This window comes from Apodemus sylvaticus, chromosome 16, assembly GCF_947179515.1.
Source record: "Apodemus sylvaticus chromosome 16, mApoSyl1.1, whole genome shotgun sequence".
In the NCBI taxonomy this organism is placed as follows: Eukaryota; Metazoa; Chordata; class Mammalia; order Rodentia; family Muridae; genus Apodemus; species Apodemus sylvaticus.
The window spans coordinates 33729545-33749967 of record NC_067487.1 but is presented as its reverse complement, the minus strand read 5'-3'; the positions used below and the strand labels follow the sequence as shown (position 1 = coordinate 33749967).

General features: G+C 38.6%; 1 protein-coding gene across 4 annotated transcripts in view; it reads right to left on the bottom strand.

Moving 5' to 3' along the window:
• Nucleotides 1–9072, bottom strand: part of Il7r (interleukin 7 receptor) — a 31165-nt gene extending 22093 nt beyond the window's left edge. The window contains exons 1-3 of one of the 4 annotated variants that reach the window (XM_052159746.1): nt 8853–9072; nt 8218–8324; nt 6585–6648 (exon numbers count right to left, since the gene is read on the bottom strand). Coding sequence is in view for 2 of the 4 variants with exons in the window: in XM_052159748.1 (XP_052015708.1) it covers nt 3450–3528 (79 nt within the window). In the remaining 2 variants the exon portion in view is untranslated. Of the gene's footprint in view, nt 1–3449; nt 3658–6584; nt 6649–8217; nt 8325–8852 lie in introns of those variants that run through there. The other 3 variants (XM_052159748.1, XM_052159745.1, XM_052159747.1) reach the window with 3 other exon arrangements.
• Between the last annotated feature and the right edge of the window lie 11351 nt (nt 9073–20423).

The following is a 20423-nucleotide window of genomic DNA, read 5'->3' as shown; positions in this document are numbered from 1 at the left end:
GTTCTGACTTTGTAGCTGAGCCCTCTCACTGCATACACAGACACCCAAAGCCCACATTCACATGCATACACCGATTATAGCAGTCCTATTCATAATAGCCAGAAGCTGGAAAGAACCCAGATGTCCCTCAACGAAGGAATGGATACAGAGAATGTGGTATATTTACACTATGGAATAGTACTCAGCCATTAAAAACAATGAATTCATGAAATTCTTAGGCAAGTGGGTGGAACTGGAGATTGTCATCTTGAGTGAGGTGACCCAATCACAAAAGAACACACATGGTATGCACTCACTGCTAAGCAGATATTAGCCCAGAAGCTTAGAATACCCAAAAAACAATTCATATATCAAATGATGCCTAAGAAGAAGGAAGGAGAGACCCCTGGTCCTGGAAAGGATCAGCGCAGCAGTGTAGGAGAATACCAGGACAGGGAAGTGGGAGGGGGTGGATTGGGGAACAGGGGGAGGGAAGAGGGCTTATGGGACTTTCGGGATGGGGAGGTTCCAGGAAAGGGGAAATCATTTGAAATTTAAATAAAGAATACATCTAATTAAAAAAAAAAGAAGCCATTGGACATATCTGCACAGAGGTTTCATTCAGAACACCATACATTCTCAGTAAGGGTGAGAGCTCTCCTATGAGTCTTGGAGAAATCTGTATGAAAGGTAAAATGTGAATTATAATTATGCTAATGTATGCACAGTATCTGGAGTTCTTTTGAAAAAATTGTAGTCTATCAACGGAAGTTTTTATTCTTATTGTGGTTTTGACATTATATGGAACAGTGAGTTAATGCATTCGGTGTCCAATAGAAAGTATCTAAGCATTGAATAAAAATTCTACATATAAAAATTTAAAACATTTGGAATACATATTCTATGCAAGGCAGTGTCATTTAGAAGACTTCTCCCAGAGTGATTACTTGATGAAATGCTTGAACTGTCGGGGCTTTTGCGGTTTCCTTGGCTTGATTTGACCATCCTTTAGTTATTAGAAAGCTAACTGTATCACCAACAATAGCAAATTGCTTCGAGCACAAAGTAGGAGGTCCCTTGGCATGGTTAGGTGATGCATATGGTGACCATGCTCATCAATCAGAGAACGTTCCAAAATTTAAGATGCTGAAGTGAAAATCCAGTTTAATGGCAAGAATTTTTACTTTTTTTTCTTTTCTTTTTTATTTATTCGATATATTTTTATTTACATTTCAAATGATTTCCCCTTTTCTGGTTCCCCCCTCCCCAAAAGTCCCATAAGCCCTCTTCTCATCCCCTGTTCCCCCATCCACCCCTTCCCACTTCCCTGTTCTGGTATTGCCCTACACTGCTGCACTGAGTCTTTCCAGAACCAGGGGCCATTCCTTCGTTCCTCTTGGACATCATTTAATATGTGGATTATGTCTTGGGTATTCCAAGTTTCTAGGCTAATATCTGCTTATCAGTGAGTGCATACCATGACTGATCTTTTGAGACTGGGTTGCCTCACTTAAGATGATGTTCTCCAGATCCATCCATTTGTCTAAGAATTTCATGAATTCATTGTTTCTAATGGCTGAATTATTGTGTAAATATACCACATTTTTTGTATCCATTCAAAATAACCCTATTAAAAAGTGGGGTACAGAGCTAAACAAAGAATTGTCACATGAAGAACTTCAGATGGCTGAAGAAGCACCTTAAGAAATGTTCAACATCATTAATCATTAGGGAAATGCAAATCAAAACAAACCTGAGATTTTACCTGACACCAGTCAGAATGGCTAAGGTTAAAAACTCAGGAGACAGCAGGTGTTGGCGAGGATGTGGAGAAAGAGGAACACTCCTCCACTGCTGGTGGGATTGCAAGATGGTACAACCACTTTGGAAATCAGTCTGGCGGTTCCTCAGAAATCTGGGCATGACACTTCCGGAGGACCCTGCTATACCACTCCTGGGCATATACCCAGAGGATTCCCCGACATGCAATAAGGACACATGCTCCACTATGTTTATAGCAGTCCTATTTATAATAGCCAGAAGCTAGAAAGAACCCAGGTGTCTCTCTACTTTTTGTCTAAAAAAGAAATAGCATGGCTAATAGGAAAAATAGTGGTAAAGCACTGCACGAAACAGCAACAACATTCTCATGCTTCCGGCCATGTATTTGCCCATGTTTAACATGAGATAATGACTCTCCCGCACAAAGTGACTCATGCTCAGTCATGCTGAAGAGTGTGACTCCTCTGAAGATTGTCTTCATTAGAAAATGCAAGGGTTTTCCATCCCTGCTGATTGCAAAGTAAAGTCACACAAATATGTAAGCTTAGGAAGCATGACTAAGGGAATTTGACTAAGGAGCTAAACCGAGTCACTAGGCTGATGTGTATTGATATTGTCGATAAAGAAAATACATATGTATTTCTAGACAAGATTTTACTATGTAGCTTAGGCTGTCCTGGAACTCATGATCTTCCTGTCTCAGTCTCCTAAACTTCAGGATTACAGGAATGTGCTACTACATCCAATTTAGGATACACATGTAGGCCAGGCATGGTGGTGCCTGCTTTTAATCCTAGCACTCAGGAGGCAGACACAGGATGTGTGTGTGTGTGTGTGTGTGTGTATACTGAATATGTACATATATGTATATGTGTATGTGTATGTATATGTATATATGTATGTATCCCCTTTTTAATGGTGTGTGTGTATGAAAGCAGTTTAATTATTTTGTAGAAACAAATTGGCAATTCACATTCCATGTAGCTCTTGTGTCTACCAGAGACTTTTGAGTACAGTCCTGTAATTAGAATGCATATTTTTAAGGAGTCAAGATCTAAGTATTTTATGGATTCTGAAGAGAGTTATGATGACCATATGATGGATTCACTGAATATAAAAGCGACCCCGTGTGTTTCAAAGATACTTTCCCCAGCACACTACTGAATTATTCATCAGCAATCTAATATGAATCTGCCGAAGCTAAAGTATTTTGAAGAAATACTTCTAAGTTCTAGACACTAGAAATACAGTTCTGGTGAATACACAAGCCTATTGCTTCTGGTCATTAATTTATCATGGATATCTAGGGTTTTAGAACCCTATAAATAGTTAAACAAAACAATGAAGGCTTGTATTTTTTTCAGGCAGATACAATTTTGGAAGAGATTTTCCAACAAGCCCAAACAGCGAATTGATATGAGGTTTTATTCTGAGAGTACCAGCATCTGTCCACACTTATGAGCCAGACTTTAACTCATTGCTCCTTGAGTGTTCTTGTGAGTTACATACAAGCCATCTGTAATATTGCCAACATTCCTTCTGTCCTGATGATTAATCCCCACAAAATAACTGAATTTTTGCTAGATTCTTCCTGCTCACCTCCGGCCTGTTAGAGAACTGTGTAACCTGATCACATATACTAAAGGTAATCTGAAATCCTTTTACAAAATGAATTAGAAATGACTCACCATCCTGGGCATTGCCACTTTCTCCAGAAACAGCTTGAATTAAGCAGAAAACCATAGCGAAAGCTCTACCCAGAGCCATAGTTCTGAGAGAGAAGAGAGAAGAAGCACACTTGTGTGCGCAAGTGAATGAAAGAGGGGGAGACTAAACCCAGCTCTGTGCCTACTTAACCACAGACAGGGAACTATGAACATCACAGAAAAAGGCAAGTGCCAGAAACAGGAAGTCTGAGCAAAAGGATTGCTGCTGTAAGCAGAGGTAGAGGAAACGAAAAGGTAGAGTGTGACTTTCTTTTGTCTGCATCTTAGTATTCCTTGCAGCTCCTGAACTGAACTGCTTACTTTTGAGCAAGGTGGTAGACTTCAAGTAATGCTTCAGATGATCTCAGTGCTGAATGTAACGAGATCACAAGGTCAAAACCCAAACTTACAATGTTCCTCAGCTGGTTGTTTGGCCAGGCTCTTGTTTTAGGATAATGACGTTAGGATACAGTTGTCCCACTCAGGGCTGAACCCTCAATGGCCATGTCCAGTTCTCTGCTCTCTGAGAGAGAAGTGAGAAAGGAGCTTCTCTAATGAGAGGCAAGACTGCAGAATTCTATGGGTATAAGGACAAATGTCTAGAAGACCATATGGTATGATAATGTCATTTAAACAAATCAATAGTAGTATGTTTCCCCCTATGCTCTACGACCTCCCTGGGCATGGGTTTGTGGCCAGATTTATAGTACCAGCCATGAATCACTCTCCTTAAGGGCTCATGGAACACTGTTGAAGAGAGGAGGAAAGATGGGAAGATCCAGGGGCCAGAGAGCAATACAGTGAAATTATCTATTATAAAACTAATAGGATCTTTGTGTTCATAATTTCACAGAAGCTGTGGCTGCCTACAACAGACTGGCACAAGATGACACCAATCAACATCGCAATATGGAAAGGGCAGGTATTCATGAGGCCAGATATCTAGCTGAGGAGCTACTGGCAGTTTGATAAATAAATACCAAAGGAGCAAGAGTCAGTTTTCTTTAAAAGTGTGTCCCATGGTAGGTTGCCCAAGCTCTAGTGGACAGCCCTACACTAGTGAGCACAAGAGCAGAACTAAGAGTGTTCTGTGGATTCTTTTTATTTAAACCATTTAAAAAAATTCATTAAGTTATTTATCCTACATCCTGATTGTAACTTCCCCTCCCTCCTTTGCTCCTAATCCCTCCCTCTCCCCTCCGTCTACCCTTCTCTAACCTTCTCTCCTTCTCCTCAGAAAAGGGGAGGCCTCCTTGGATATCAACCAGCCTTGGCATATCAAGCTTCAGTGAGACTAGGTGCATCTTCTGTTATTGAAGTTAGACAAGGCATCCCAGTTAAGGGAAAGGGATCCAAAGGCAGACAACAGAGTCAGAGACAGACCCTGCTCCCTCTATTAGGAGTCCCACATGAAGATCCAGATGCACAACTGTTACATATGTGCAGAGGGTCTAGGTTTGTCCTATGCATGCTTTCTCATTGACAGCTTAGTCTCTATCAACCCCTATGGGCCCAGGTTCATTGATTCTGTATTTTATCATGGTGTCCCTGACCCCTCTGGGATCCTTCAATCCTTCCTTCTTCTCTTTCACCTAATGTTTGGCTGTGGGTCTCTGCATTTGTTTCCAACAATACTAGGTGAAGCCTGTCAGATGATAGCTATGCTAGGCTACTGTGCGAATGTATAGCAGAATATCATTAATGGTGCCAAGGTGGGCTCACTCTCATAGCGTGGGTTTCAAGCTAGGCTAGTCATTGGTTGGCCATTCCTTCTAATTCTGTTGCATCTTTTACCCCTGCACATCTTGTGAGCAGGACAAACTGTGGGTTGAAGGTTTTGTGGCTGGGTTGGTGACCTAATCCCTCCATTGGAAGTCTTACCTGGTTACAGCAGATGGGCATTTCTGGGACTAGCTAGAAACCTAGGACAATGAAAACTCCCAGGAGTCAATGTGGGTGGCCATAGAAATGTCAGAGAAAGAATTCAGTCAGCGATGAGGGATATGGAGTTTGTGTGTTATTAAGCAAGTCGAAGACATGAAGTTAGGAAGGAGAGTAGGTACTGGAAAGGGGTAGGTAGGGAAGACTGGAGGGTGGTTATAGTTTAAATATACTCAGTACATACACACATTTCTAAATACAAATAAATATACAAAATAAAGATTTCATATTTCATAAACTATTAAAGGGATTTTTACACTCAAACTTTCAATGTACAAAAGCAGCCATTTCTTCTCTTTGAGTTCTGCATATCTCTAATATACACCTGTATTTAACTATTCAGTAAAGGCATGCAGGAATTATTAAGTGCAAGTGTTGGCAAATTACAACACAGAAACAAAATTTGATCCTTTACCTTCTTTGTAAGTGACTCATAGTTGGAGTTCAGTATTACCCATTTGTTTGTGTACTCTGTGCAGCTGTTCTTATGTAATAGTAGACATGGGCAAGGAGGGAATTTTATGAGGTATAAATAGTAAAACTTACACCATCTGACTTTAGAAAACATTCTGATCTCTAAACAGCTACATAAGTACAATCTTGGAATATTTAAAACAGAGTTACTTACTTAATCATACTGGTTATCAACTTCTCAGAAACAAAGGCTCCATATAAACATTATCGGCTCCAAGGTATATGGGACAAGTGTTGGAAACAGTCATAATTCAGACTGCGCACAAATTTGTTTGCCAATCCAGTTTGTTTTTAACATGGCCTCAAGGTGAAATGGTGCTTTTTGTTATGAATGCCTGAGGTTTTGGTAAGAGTTGGATTATTTTCTTTAAGTTTGTTATCAGGAGTCCTGTCGTACCTATATAGATGAATGACCCCCTTTCGGGATCTTTGTAGGAATCAAGAAACCTGGATCCAGACCATAGAGTGCAATTCTGTTTTTGTTTGTTTTGTTTTGGTTTTTACTTTGATATGTGATCACTCTCTTTGTAAAGAAGCAGGAAGACTGATCATAATGGAAGGATTTCAGAACATCTGAGTGGATAGGATGTTATGAACTTCTGTTATATCTCTATTTCTGGAAGAATTAGTTACTTGGGTCTATAAAATGGCTAAGTTAACATAGATGATCAATGCACCCCAGAGTTTGAATAGCATTAGTACCTGGGAGCTCCAGAGTTTGATACGACTTGACTTATCTTCCCTCAACATGTATTATTGAGATGACCTAATAAAAAAAGAAAGAGGAGATGGGTTATTTGTACTATTCTCTGAAAATTCCTCCTCAAGTTTTGGGGATCGTTGGAGGCAGATGTGATTTTTACTTGTTATAATGTAATGTTATTGTCTACAAGCCATAAAGAAATGTCAGAGAAAGAATTCAGTTGAAGGTAGCATCTTCTATCTCTGCTATGCCTTTGGCCTTCTTTTTGAGAATTTCAAAAATTCTCCCAACTGACACAAGCGATGATTTGAGGTCTTTAATCATTCAAGTTCTGGTTTGTAATCTTGCTTTGAAAACTTTATCGGAAAAACGTACAACAAAATCAGTCTGTTTTGCACATTCAGTTGAATATGCTTTCTAGAAATCTACAATGATAAATTCTCAAAACTATGTAAAAAATATTTAAGGAGAAATACATATTAAGTATCTCTACTAACCACGACCTCATACGTTCTATATGGACTGTCACTGCATGGTGAGTAATTTTAAAGAGTCATGTCTCTTTAAATTCTCTTGTTTATCATTTGAGTGGACTATCATTTTGATTGTATCTCTTTCCTTTAGTTGTGAAGATATAAAAGAACAAAGTTAAGACATAATGTTTTGGTACAGCATGTGCTAGTTTGCTCAGGGGATTTCCACTGGTGTGCTTACCGGCTTTGGGTGGGGCAGGAGATGCCAAAAGGACATCAGAGAGAAATCTAAAGAGGGTTCGAGGAGCTTAAAGAAAAATGAGAAGCATCGCTAATCCTTCTAGAGTTTGTGGGCGAGCAATGGTAACTCTTTCTTTACGTGGATCCTTTGAAGCTGACAAAAGGCAAAGAACTTCCCTTTTCTTATCTGTCCTCCCTGACCGCCACATGACAGGCATGAATTGCACTGCTTTGTCAGAGTTGTTTGAAAGGAAGATGAAGAAAGGGTCTTTGGGCACCGGAGAAGCCAGGACCCAAGGGAATGATCCTTGGGTTTATTCCTTGGGTTTGGTCCTTAGCAATTTGTTTAGATTGTCAAATTCCTCTCTTCAGTCATTTCTTCCCTTTCTTAGTCTTTTTGTATAATCTTTGTCTCATGAGTTTGTCAAATGTGGTGGAGCCCTAGAAAGGACCACATATCTTGTATGTGAGTAGAACTGCGACATTTCATAGATCTCCAAGTACCACTTGTGCAAGTGTCTGGAATCTCTGCTTTTGTAATCATGCAGGGCGTCTATGAAACAGGCAAGGCATATAGGAAAGGTTCTTATGTTTGTGTTGTAAACTGTCTTCACATATAAACTTTCACTGAGGTCTTTAAGAGCTGAGCTTTTAGTGAGATTCTAGATCCCAGAATGCTAAAACTGAATGAAGGACTGTGTGAATTCTTCAATTGAACACTCTTTGTTTACTGATTCAGAATCCACACAGGAAGGCATATATTACTCAGGTTCTCCCAGTTTGGAATGTTAAAACATCTTCTACAAAAATCTTTGAGTATCTTTTAAAAATGAGTTACTATTGTTTTTAGTCAGTATATAAATGACTGGGTGTCATGATGACATTTTCATGTGTATTACTTTATGTTGGTGGTACTTACCCTAATTACTTTCTTGGGCCTCTTATTACCATGTCTGTTTCCTTTCCACAATAGTCCCCCTTCTTCATGTCATCCATTCATGTGCATCTGTATGAAATATATGTATTCTGTAGATAAGAGAAAACATGAGGCATTGCTTTTCCTTTTTAAGTGAAAAAAGTCATACTTTTTTTCTTCCTTCTTCTCCCATTCCTACCCTTCCCTGTGCCTTCATAGTCTTTCCTCTGTTTATAAAACTTAACCCTTCTAAACACACTTAAGATCAAGATATTGTGATTTTTTTTTGTTTTCTGAGTCAGTTTATCCCTTAGACCTATCTGAAGCTTCATCCCTCTTCCTCCAAATAACAAAATTTCATTTTTATATTTGTATTGGTTATTTTATTTATTTACATTTCAGATGTCATTCCCCTTCCTAGTTTCTCCTCCATAAACTCCCTATCCCTTCACCCAGCCCTGCCTCTAAGAGGGTGCTCCCCCACCCATTAGAGACAGATAAGAGCCCACATCTTCCTTATCCATCCATCTATTGTCAGTGAAAAAGTACTTTTCTGAATGTTTTTATTTGAAGGCTATAAACTATTTCTTACACATTTGGTAAGATTCCCTAAATGAGGACATTGGAAAGTCACTTACCTTGCCCTTGGGTGTTGAAGGACAATGAAGCAAAGCAACAACCAGAATAACAGGTAGACGATGCTGATCCCAGGTCCAAATCTGTTGTTCCAGGAATACTTAAAAAAGTATTCAAATACATTCCATCAGATCTGTACCAACCATACCCCTTCTCCCTTCTTTAATTAGTAGATTATGTATTTCAGATATGAAGCAATCTTGGGCACCTGCTTTCTTCTGGGGGAAGATAATTATATCTGCTTAGTGGAGCATGTAGTAAATGAAATGAAAACACTTATGGGTGTCAGGTAGGCGATGGTGGTTAAGGGAACTCATGTACTTCAGCTCTAACCAAATAGAATTGTCTTAGCACTTTATAAATTGTGCTGACTCAGTCCAGGGCCCTGAGGGGGCAGTCCCAGCATCTTGAAGTTTCATTTCTAGGAGCACAGCCTTTTCCTTTTGTGGCTCTTACATTTCTCTTTTCTCTTTACCATACATCTTCAGTTGTGTGTCTTGTTCTTTCTGTTTTTTCTCTTACTTTTCTTTCTGGGTGTAGTATGAAATAGCGGAGTGTTATGCCTCCATAAGATTTCAGACTGTATCTTTGGGCATGACAGACATAGATTCTGTGAGTTCTGGTCAAAGACATTTCTATAAGGAAATGAGTATTTTAACTTCAGGTTAAAGTCAAATTTTGATTAAATTGCTAACAAGAGGGCTAGTTCTTAGAGAAAATAAGAGGCTTTCTGGAAAGGAAGCTCATAATGCCCCTGTAGGAATGCGAAGCAGGCATGGATATACCTTCACTACAGTGATGATGCCCTTCTCATGAAAAACACCCAGAGTAGTTTGAGGAAGGGGCCAGTTAAGAGATTGCTTCTGTCTGTGTTCTGACAGAGGCCTAAGGAGCCTGTCTTCTTCCTCCATCCCTTGACCTTAGTCCTACAAGGTACTTTCTGAGGGACTTCAGCTGTTTCTCACCACTCTCCCAGATATATTGTAACCCAGATTGTGATCTGGAAATTATTTCTTTCTTGAAACTTATTGGTCAGAAAAAGTAGTTGTCATGATTATTTTAGTTTCAAAAGAAGAAGGGAAATATATGCCCAACTAAAGCTATAGTTGTATTAAGTGAAAGGAAGATGAGAAAAGATGATGAGCAGGTTGTTGAAGAAGCTAGGACTCTGCATGTGTAACACATGTAGCAAGGAGTTACAAATGTAGTAGTGATGTGAATATATAGGTCATGAAGCATACAGGTAGACATTGCTATTTATGCCTGGAGGGGAAAATGGACATTTGACCTAGAAATTAAAGAGTTAAACAGGAGCTTTAAAGTTGGTTGGGCCAAGACGTGGATAAAGTAGATTCTTTTCACTTGGCCAACAAAAATGTGAAGTTTTAAGTTACTTCACAACCATATTCTCTGATGTCCCAAATTTGGATCTTCAGTGAATTTCTTGAACTTCTAGCTAATATGCATCAGCAAAAGATTGCATTCTTTTGCTAGAATTTCAAGAGTAACTGTGACCTAGAAATTTTAATGTCAGTGTACTTAGGAATTCACTATACAACAGTATACCCATCACCCAGTGAGACCACTGGCTATAAGAAAACCTTACAGTTTTGTCTAAGACTGGATTTGAGTTTATAGGTCCTGGGATGGTACAGCATGCTGGGAGGTTCATTCACCTTCATATTGACAACTGGGTAGAGTAATATGCAGTGGTGGACTCTGGCCTTTGCATCTGTCCTGTTATCTCTGCTACTCAGAAGCAGATGGGAGAAGACTGTGCACTTATAATCTATTCCCAGGATGGAAAATAAATTCTGCCTTTTCTATGCAGGTTTCCAAACACTCCCACTTTATCAGCACTGCTGATATGTATTCTAAAGCAATCTTCTTTATGGACAAACAGCATTGAGTATCTGCTTCTTTTTCTAACTGTTCTGTCTATTGTGGAAATCAATGGTAAGGGGCAGAAATTCACCAAAATGTAATCATGATCTTATGAAAAAGCGGGGAGCTTTGGACTTTAAACTACTGCTTAGCTTATGCCCATCTAGTCTTGTTCTCTTTTTTTTTTCTGTTGAAAGGATTCAGCCTTTCCAATTTATACATAGGTCTAGATTATCATTCCACATCACCAAAGCCAAAAATCTTATTTTAAGTAAAATTTCAGGAGAAATTGTACAGTATGATATGACTGAGTTTTCAAATGGTCTTATTAGGTGTTATCTTTCTGTGAAGAAACCCTATGACCACAATGATGCCTGTAAGAGAGTGTTTAATTAGGACTTACTAACAGCTTCAGAATTTTAGTCCATTTACCATGCAGCAGTAACATTGTGGCATGCAGTTAGATGATGGGGCAGTAGCTGAGAACTATTTCCTGATTAGGAGGGAGAGATAGATAGATAGATAGGTAGGTAGGTAGGTAGGTAGATAGATAGATAGATAGATAGATAGATAGATAGATAGATAGATAGAAACTGTGGGTTTGGTGTTCACTTTTCAAAGCTTAAAGCGCTGAATATAGGAAGTATTGTTTTATAGGCTGGATTCTCATATTGAATAAATGAATAAAGTGAACTAAGAAAAATAATCTTCAGTGACATTATTCATCAAACAAGGCCACACCTCTTAATCCTTCTAATCTTTTCAAATAGTGCTGCCCCCTGGTAAATAAGCTCTGAAACACATGGACCTATGGAGGCCATTATTAATCAGACTACCATAGAGAATATTCTCTGGAAAGGCCATTATTGTAGAATAAAGGGTTGTATAGCTTACATACCACAGTGCTCTCTACACCTAAAGAACTAGTGAACTTTCTAGATGAATCTAGAGAAAGTAAGTCCTATAGGGTCACCTTCTTCTTTTCAACCACAGGGTTCAGCAGCTTCTGTCTATTGCTTGGGTGTAAATATCTGCATCTGACTCAAATGCTTGTTGGGCTTTTTGGAGAGCAGTCATGTTAGACCCCTGTTTGTAAGCGTACCATAGCATCAGTAGTAGTGTGAGGCCTTGGAGCCTCCCCCTCAGCTGGATCCCACTTTGGGCCTGTTGCTGGACCTCCTTTCCCTCATGTTCTTCTCCATTTTTTCCCTGAAATTCTTTCAGACAGGAGCAATTCTGGGTCAGAGTTTTTGACTGTGGGATGGCAAACCCATTCTTCTATTTGATGCCATGTCTTTTTACTAGAGGTGGACTCTACAAGTTCCCTCTCCTCACAGTAGGGCATTTCATCTAAGGTCCCTCCCTTTGAATCCTGAGAGATTCCCATTTCCCAAGACTCTGATACATTCTAGAGGGTCCCCCTACCTTCTACCTCCCAAGGTTGCCGATTTCCATTGTTTCTTCTGGCCCTCAGGGCTTCAATAATGTTCTCCCCCAAAACCTGATTCTATTTCCCTCTTCCCCTCCCCTTCTTGTTCCCTTTCCCAGCCAGGTCTACAAAGCTAGTGGTTACTGCCAAGATGTGTGTGCCACTGTTTTTTACTTTATGGATATTGTGACATATTGGTCATTATTGTAGTTCACAAGCGTCATAGTTGTATAAGACTATTAGCTGCTTCTCTTCTTTGAAAGCTTGCATCTGGTACCATGGAAGCTAGCCCTCAGGGAGAAGTCTTTCAGGTCCTCTGACTTTGTCTGAAGTATGTGGTATTTCCAACAATGAGAATTTATCTTCAAACTCTGGAAAGCAACCTTCAAGGGCAATGGAAATAGTCTATAATGTTTTGGGAGTCTCTTGGACAACCCTAACAACTTACTGACAAAGACATCATAGTCTTTGCTACAGCCTTTGCTATCACCATGCTATAAATGACTAAATTTACAGCAAGACTATAGGAAGAGATGAATCAGAGTTCAGAAGACATGATTTGAGAATTACACATGATTCATGGGATTCCCATGAAGTTGACTAAGATCTCATATGTCACATGGTGATATGATCATATATAGACATATGAGTCAGAGATAGTCTATCTTTAAAACTGCCCTGAATTTCACAGTGTTGCAAAATGTGATGGCAATCCTGTCTGACTGGGAGGACACTGACATTTTCTCTTTGGGCATTAGGACTTGGACAAAATTAACATGTAGCGGAGTGAATGATGGTTAGCTCTGTCATATGCAGTGGTAAGCGACCAGGTTTTGGAATTGAGTTCATCAGTTTTATTAAAGAAAAAAGATGGCCTTATGTGAATATATGGAGAAAATTCAGGCATGGGTTTAAAGATCTTAAGAGGGAAAAAATGAACATATGGACCAAAGGAGGAAGGACAGTGAGTTGATTTGACAACTGCCATGCTGTATAGACCTGAGAGCAGATTGAGTATTGGGGTACCTTGCTATGTGTTTTCATAAACATTAGATTGCTCTGATACCTATTCTAAACAAACTTGCACTAAAATCAGCATGATACAAATTCATATATGTGAGTGTGTGTGCATATATATATATATATATATACATATATATTTTATATATATATATACATATACAGAGAGAGAAAGAAAGAAAAAAGAAGAAAAAAAGAAAGAAAAGAAAAGAAAGGAAGGAAATCTGTGTATAAACCATTATTAATGTTAAGTCAGTTGTATGATACAAACAAACTACAGAAAGTATGTTCTGGTTTTCATAGAGTTTTAGGCCTCTAGAAAATGCCTTAGAGGCACCAAGAGTAGGCAGAATTGTACTAACTCTGCCTCCTTCACAGTTAGTTTGGGCACCTTGTTGATTTTTTTAATTGACTAATTCCTATTCATAAAGACTAGTTACATGTTTGTTAGATCTCCACCCTGTCACTGTGTAAATTTCAAAGTATTGATACCATCTTGCTTTTCTCTTAGGTCTTTAAAACAAAATTCTTGTGAGTTGGGTTACTTTTTTTCTTTTTAACACTTTACAATTCTTTGCACAATTTTACTTTGAAAATTTCACTCTGAAGAGCCTTTGTTAGAAAATGAAGAACTCATGCATTTTCTGCTATAATTTTCACAGTGTTATAGAATAAATGGAACTCTGCAGGAATTTGACTCCCCAAGCCATTGTATTCTAACAAGTGACAATGTTTATTTACCTAAGACAAATTGTCTTTCTCTACAGACCTTTCCATGGCAGGTGTAATTGTAATGCAACTAGACATGTTAAATATTAGATGAGCTAATGAATTTTCAATGCAAAACAAAAGTAATCATTCAATAAGACATGTTTGAATTAAGAATAGTTGGTTAATGTATGCATGTAAACACCATGAGTGTGACGTTAGTCAGGTATGCTTCACAGAGCAGCATGCATATATAATGTGTTATCACTGACTTTCACAGGTATCAATAGTTAATCATTTCACATAAAAAAGCAACAAGAATTTATCAAAAAGTTATAATTTATCAAAAAATTAGAAATGAAAAAAATTAGAAATGAATGCATTTAATATACTTCAAATATAAATGTTTAGGTTATGTTTTTCTTTAATAAATCTAATTATTCTTTTACTTTTACTTAACTAATAATCCCTGATCCTAATGTATTAGGAACTTCAGAAGCAGTCAATTTATTGTCATTTATTTGTGCAGGGATTGGTTATTTTACTGATGCATCATCAAAATAATTTTAATTGAATGCATGATTCCCATTTTATAGGTTAAATGTCTAAAACTAAGTTATGGACTGAAAGTCATACAGTTAGAATTCTATGAACAAACCAACAAAAATAATAATAAAGAATATAAAACCCAAAATTCTCTCCTACACAAGTTTTTAAAATTGTAATCTTTATTCATTAAAGACAAAGAAAAGAACATCTAAGGGTTATAGAAACAAAGGACAATTTTTTAACACATACATCTAAAAGTAACATGATTAGATGAAATCATTAAACCAAGTAAGCATAATCCAATATGGAAAACATGGTGACTATTGGAGTACCACATATCTAATCAGAGGGCAGTTAGAGGGTGGTATCAAAAATGTAGCTGACTTTAGCCAAAATACCCAAAAAAGGGGAGAGAGAACCTGTAGAGACTACCTCCAGTAGATAGGCATGGCCACCTTTCTCAAATTTTTCAACCCAGAAATGTTCCTGACCAAAGGAAAGACAGGGACAAAAAGAATCAAAGACTAAAGGAAAGGCCATCCAGAGACCACCCCACCTAAGGATCCATCCCGTCTGAAGACACCAACTGAACACTGTTGTTGATGCCAAGAAGTAACAGCCTGGTATTGCTGTTCTCTGAGGGGTTCTACTAGCACCTGACCAACACAGATGCAGATACTCACAACCAACCACTAGATTGAGCTTGGGGACCCCAATGGAAGAGCTAGGGGAAGGACTGAAGAAGCTGAAGGAGATTGCAACCCCATGGGAAGAACAATATCAATTAACTGACCCACCTAGAGCTCCCAGGGACTAAACCACCAATTAAAGAGGGACCCATGGCTCCAGATACATAGGTAGCAGTGAGTGGCCTTATTTGACATCAGTGGGAGGGGAGGCCCTTGGTCCTGTGGAGGCTTGATGCCCAAGCATAATGGGGTGCTAGAGCAGTGAGACAAGCGTGGGTGAGTGGGTGGAGGAGCACCTCATAGAGGCAAAGGGGAAGTGGGGAAGGGGAATGAGCTCAGGGGTTCATGGAGGGGTAACCAGGAAAAGGGATGTCATTTGAAATGTAAATGAATAAAATGATTACTAAGAGAATGTAGCTGTGTATAGCATTCCTGTTTTTCTTTTCTTCCTCCTTTTTCTTTTGCTGTAGATTATTTTTATTCTGTTCTGTAAGTGAAATTATATAGAATTCAGTTTTAATGCATATAATCCCATTGTAAAGAAATGATTTCGGTAAGTGTAGTTAGCAGGACATGCTATGTAACAGGTATTCTGCAAATGGTGATTATTAATGCTGGCTCAGCTACTCAGCTAGCAGATCTGGTGGCTTTTTGTGCACTTGAACTGAAGGTTGGTTCCGCTACCCAGCCCCTTTTGGTTTTATGAAAACTGGGTCTTCTAAAATTGAGGCTCATGAATCAATGAATTCAAACTATACCCATGAGATCGGTAATTTTTGGAAGTCAAACACCCTGAGTTTGTCTTCTTATATCTTCCTGTGCTGATCCTGGGTTGATATTGTACATGAGCAACATCCCCCAATCAGCATGATCCTAGAAGGCTGGGAGAGACGGCAGCCAGGGAACATGAACAGAGCTGTCTGCAGTAATATAAAAACCCATCTAGCTGATGGATGGCAAAAGGAATTCTCGGTATCTGCATTTATTTCTGTGCTTTGTTTTCCTAGGTATATCTTTTCTTTTTATATGCATTTTTTTTTGTCTCTCTTTTGGCAAAATAAGAGTTTTAAATGTTTTTATTGCCAAGTTCCTGGTACTTTGGTACTGTTTTTATTTTCTCCCTTGAGTTCTTCTTGGTTTTGTTTCACTGTTGCTCGGAATCTTATTCTCCTTTTTGGTCATCAACATATTAATTCATTCTGGTTTGTCACATTTGTAAATGAGCTACCATACGCAGTCCAAATGCATTTTCCATCATGCTTAAAGTTACAGTTATTGGGAATTAAAATTTCATCATTTGGAAAATTAAATTTCAAGAAGTCAGTTGAAGGAATTGGAAAGAATGCTGGAATCCATATTTAATGCTAGCCACAGGCTCCCCATCACCTTAAAGAGTCTCTCACTTCTTCAAGTCTGCAGTCAGTCACAATGCACCACTTTCAGCCTTTCTCTGATTCACATTGAAAACAGAAACCAATTACCCTTTCCCTTCCACTTTCTAGGAAGATCCTTTTGTGATTACAAGAAATGTTTGTTTATGAAGCCACTGAAGGAACAATTACAATACAAGTTCATCATGCCTGTCAGCCATAGTCAGAATCACCATGGCTGGAATCACGAGTGATTTCTTTCAATGAAAAAGTCTGGGAGCGTTATAGTCAGAGGAGAGAACTAAGCAGCTCCTACTGGGTAAGCCTGCACAGGTCAGAGGCAGTGCAGTCAGTGTATTGCCTCCCTGTGAGGAGAGTAAGTTCTGATATTCTTGAAGTTGTCAGTCCTAAATGAGCTGTGTGAGAAGACACGTATGTAGCTGTTGACTTGTAGCTGTTCTTGATAGTGACCCACCACAGCACTCACAGTCCTGCCCTTCCAGGTGAGTCCCACTTTCATGGGAACACTGTGAACTTATCAACACTCTTCCCCTTCCAAGAAGAGCCTCACCCCATGAATTTTGGCTACTGCCTCATCACTCAGCACTTCCCTTCCTTTCTGATGGGTTCCCAAGCTTTTCTTATCTGGAGACCTCGTACCCGGATTTGCAATGGTGGCACATTTTTGTTGTTGTTGTTGTTTGCTTGTTTGTTTTTTCAGCTCTGACTCCTTGGAGCACACCACCACATTTTATACAATCAAAAATGAACTGGAAAAAAATGAACTGCTTCCCAAGAAGAAGGAAGGAAAGGGCGCTGGTCCTAGAAAAGCTTGATGCAGCAATATAGGGGATTACCAGGACAGAGAAGTGGGAGGGGGTTGATGGGGTAATGGGTAGAGGGAAGAGGGCTTGTGGGACTTATGGGGAGGGGGGAACCGGGAAAGGGGAAATCATTTGGAATGTAAACAAAGAATGTAGAAAATAAAAACAGAAAGAAAAAAAAGAAAATGAGCTCTTGTACCTTCTCAGACAGCCAAGGCACCTGTGGGGGCCATTTCAGTGAAGTGAGCAACACAAAGGAATATGTTCAAGAACAAAGTATTTTAATATTTAAAAATTTTAAATCTGAAGATACGTTACTTCAAGTTTAATGGGAAGCATCAGTTTTGAGTTTACAAAGAAGTTTGTGTTCATTACTCTTGCCTCCCACTACTTTAAAAAAAAATGTATTTACATCCCAAATGCTGCCCACCATTCCTGTCCTCCCTCCCAGGGTTCTGCTCTCCATCCCCCATCCCTTTCACCTCTGAGAGGGTGCTCCTCCACCTGGTATCCCCCAACCCTGGCGCATCAAGTGTCTATAGAATTAGGTGCATCCTTTCCCACTGAGGTCAGACAAGGTAGCCCTCTGCCACATATGTTCTTGGGGCTCTCAGACCAACCCACTTATGCTCTTTGCTTGGTAGCTCAGTCTCTGGGAGCCCCCAGGGGTCCAGGTTAGTTGATGCTGTTGATCTTCCTGTGGGGTTACCATCACCTTCGGAGCCTTCAATGTTTCCCCTACCCTTTCCAAAGGAGTCCCTACCCTATTTCCAATGTTCAGCAGTGGGTATCTGTATCTCTTGCCTCACATTCTTATTTTAATTCCAAGTGAAACTAGTGATTTGAAATGATTTTTGATATTTTCTCTTTGTCTCTTCTTTTAGTGCAAACCACATATAACTCATTCAGTTCTGTTGCCTACTACCACTACAATCACTCTCTTGGAGTGATTGACTAGGTCAAAGGGTCAGTATTTTAACCCACTCACATACCTTCAGCCATTCCTCAGTAAAGTACCTACTTGCTTGCTGAGCACCAAGTCAAGGTGTGTAGGTAGGAAACTCATAGAAGTGGGGTTTTCCTGTTTACACAGTTTGGACAACAGTTCTGTCTCGATGCACAGCTTTGTTCCTGTCATGTACCAGAAACTTCTTAGCCACTTTGAGGTAGCGGCACTGTGCAAACCTGAGGTTTCAAATGAGTAGGGTTGAGTCTTGCTTTTCAGGCATTAAAAATACAGAAAAATCTTCAGCATTTTCTCTTTTAGGTGAAAGGGAAAACTTTCCTATTGTCCTTCTGATTGGTTTACAAAGTCTAGTTTGTTCTTGGCCCAACTCTTTTTACATGGCCTTGCTACCTTCTGAGCCATGAGCTAGTCAGACATAGTCTAAGTCAGCACTTTGTCTTAGAGCTGTGTTGGTTTCAACTTTTGCTTACAGATACAAATTGTTCATCAACAAATGTGGGAACCAAGAACTTTGTTTATTCTGACACCACTCCACTTGTGGTTTCTAGGTGTTAAAAACTTTTTCCCAACAAGATGAACTCAAAATACATGTGATCAGTGCTTTGGCAATTATGTGATTTAAAATATTGATGGATATGGATTGGGAGATATTTTTCAAACCTTTAAACATGTCAGTCTTCACAAAGTTTCATCTTGTCCCATTTCAAGGTGTACAGTAAATAGAAAATATCTAGGTGTAGTGGGGTTCAGCATCAAAGATATGTAGATGGATTACCTGAAACTTCCAATACTGTAGTAACTGTTGACCGAGTCTCACAAAGTTTTGAGTTCAGAGAATGAAGACAGCTCATTCAAATATGAATCACCATCAATTAGGAGATAGGAGTCAATAAAAGAGGAATTTTTCACTGCCAGTTTTATTTTTTCTTCTGCTTTTCTTAGACAGGGCCTTGCTATTTATCCCAGAATGGCCTCAGCTCATGACAGTCCTGCTTCAGCCTTCTGAGTACTGTAATTATGGATATAATCATACCTACTTCAAGGTTGAAATTTTTGTTCTTAAGAATAATACATCATTAGAGAAACTCAAGGAGAAAAGGAGAAGAAAATGGAAAATGATGTCTTTGTCTACATAGCAGAGTATATGATTTATAACAGTACTTTTCTGTCATTTTATTTCTATCTGATTGAAGAAGCAATTCTATGATGATTTTAATTTATGTTCCATCTCAACAAGTATTTGGCAGGAATTTTTTAGAACTCAGAGCAGGTCACCCCAGCTAAAATGATGAATGATTTGCAATTTTGCAGAACACTCCCATGAAAATTGGTCAAGGCAATGTCCTTCTAAGGTCAACTCTAATCGTTCAGGGAGAAGTTCAGCTCTAGCATGGAAGATCTATGCAGCATTTGACAATCAAGCAAGAAATTAAATCTGTAAAGAATATATCGAATTAAAAAAACATATTTACATCCTAAAATAAAAAATAAATTGAAGCTGTACATTCTGCCCTTCAGAATGCTAAACTATGCATCTCAATGCACTAAAATAGAAATGGATTGGACTAAATTATAGCAAGACAGACTCCAAGCTTGGATAGAAACAGTGTTAATAGTAAACAGTCTTTAGAACAGAATGTCTATCATTGTGATATCAAATATTTCAAATTTCAGTAAATAAAGTAACCACAAAGGATGCTTAATTGTGGGATAGCAGTAAAAGAAATATATCCCGGGTTAAGATATAGCTTAAAAACCAAAGGTCAAACAAACCAACCCAACATGATAAGGCAGGATTAAGAAAGCAGCTTACTTTAAAACTGTTTTAATTACTTGAGCATGAATAGCATTGATTTGTGAATTTGATACTCTTCTTATTGTAATTGAAAAAAATATTTGATAATTGTTTTTCTATTCCAATTTCAAGGATGTTAATTTGTAGAAAACAAAATTTAAAAGATATCTATAGAAAAATCTGTTGAGAAGGCATTTCTTTGTCATGCTAGTCTTGCAAATGTATCTTTGATGCTTAGAAATAATAAAGTTATAGAATGTTATATTTTTCATCAATTTAGAGTAGATGCCCTCTCAAATCATTAAAATAATACTTAACCATTGTGTTATGAGCAAGAA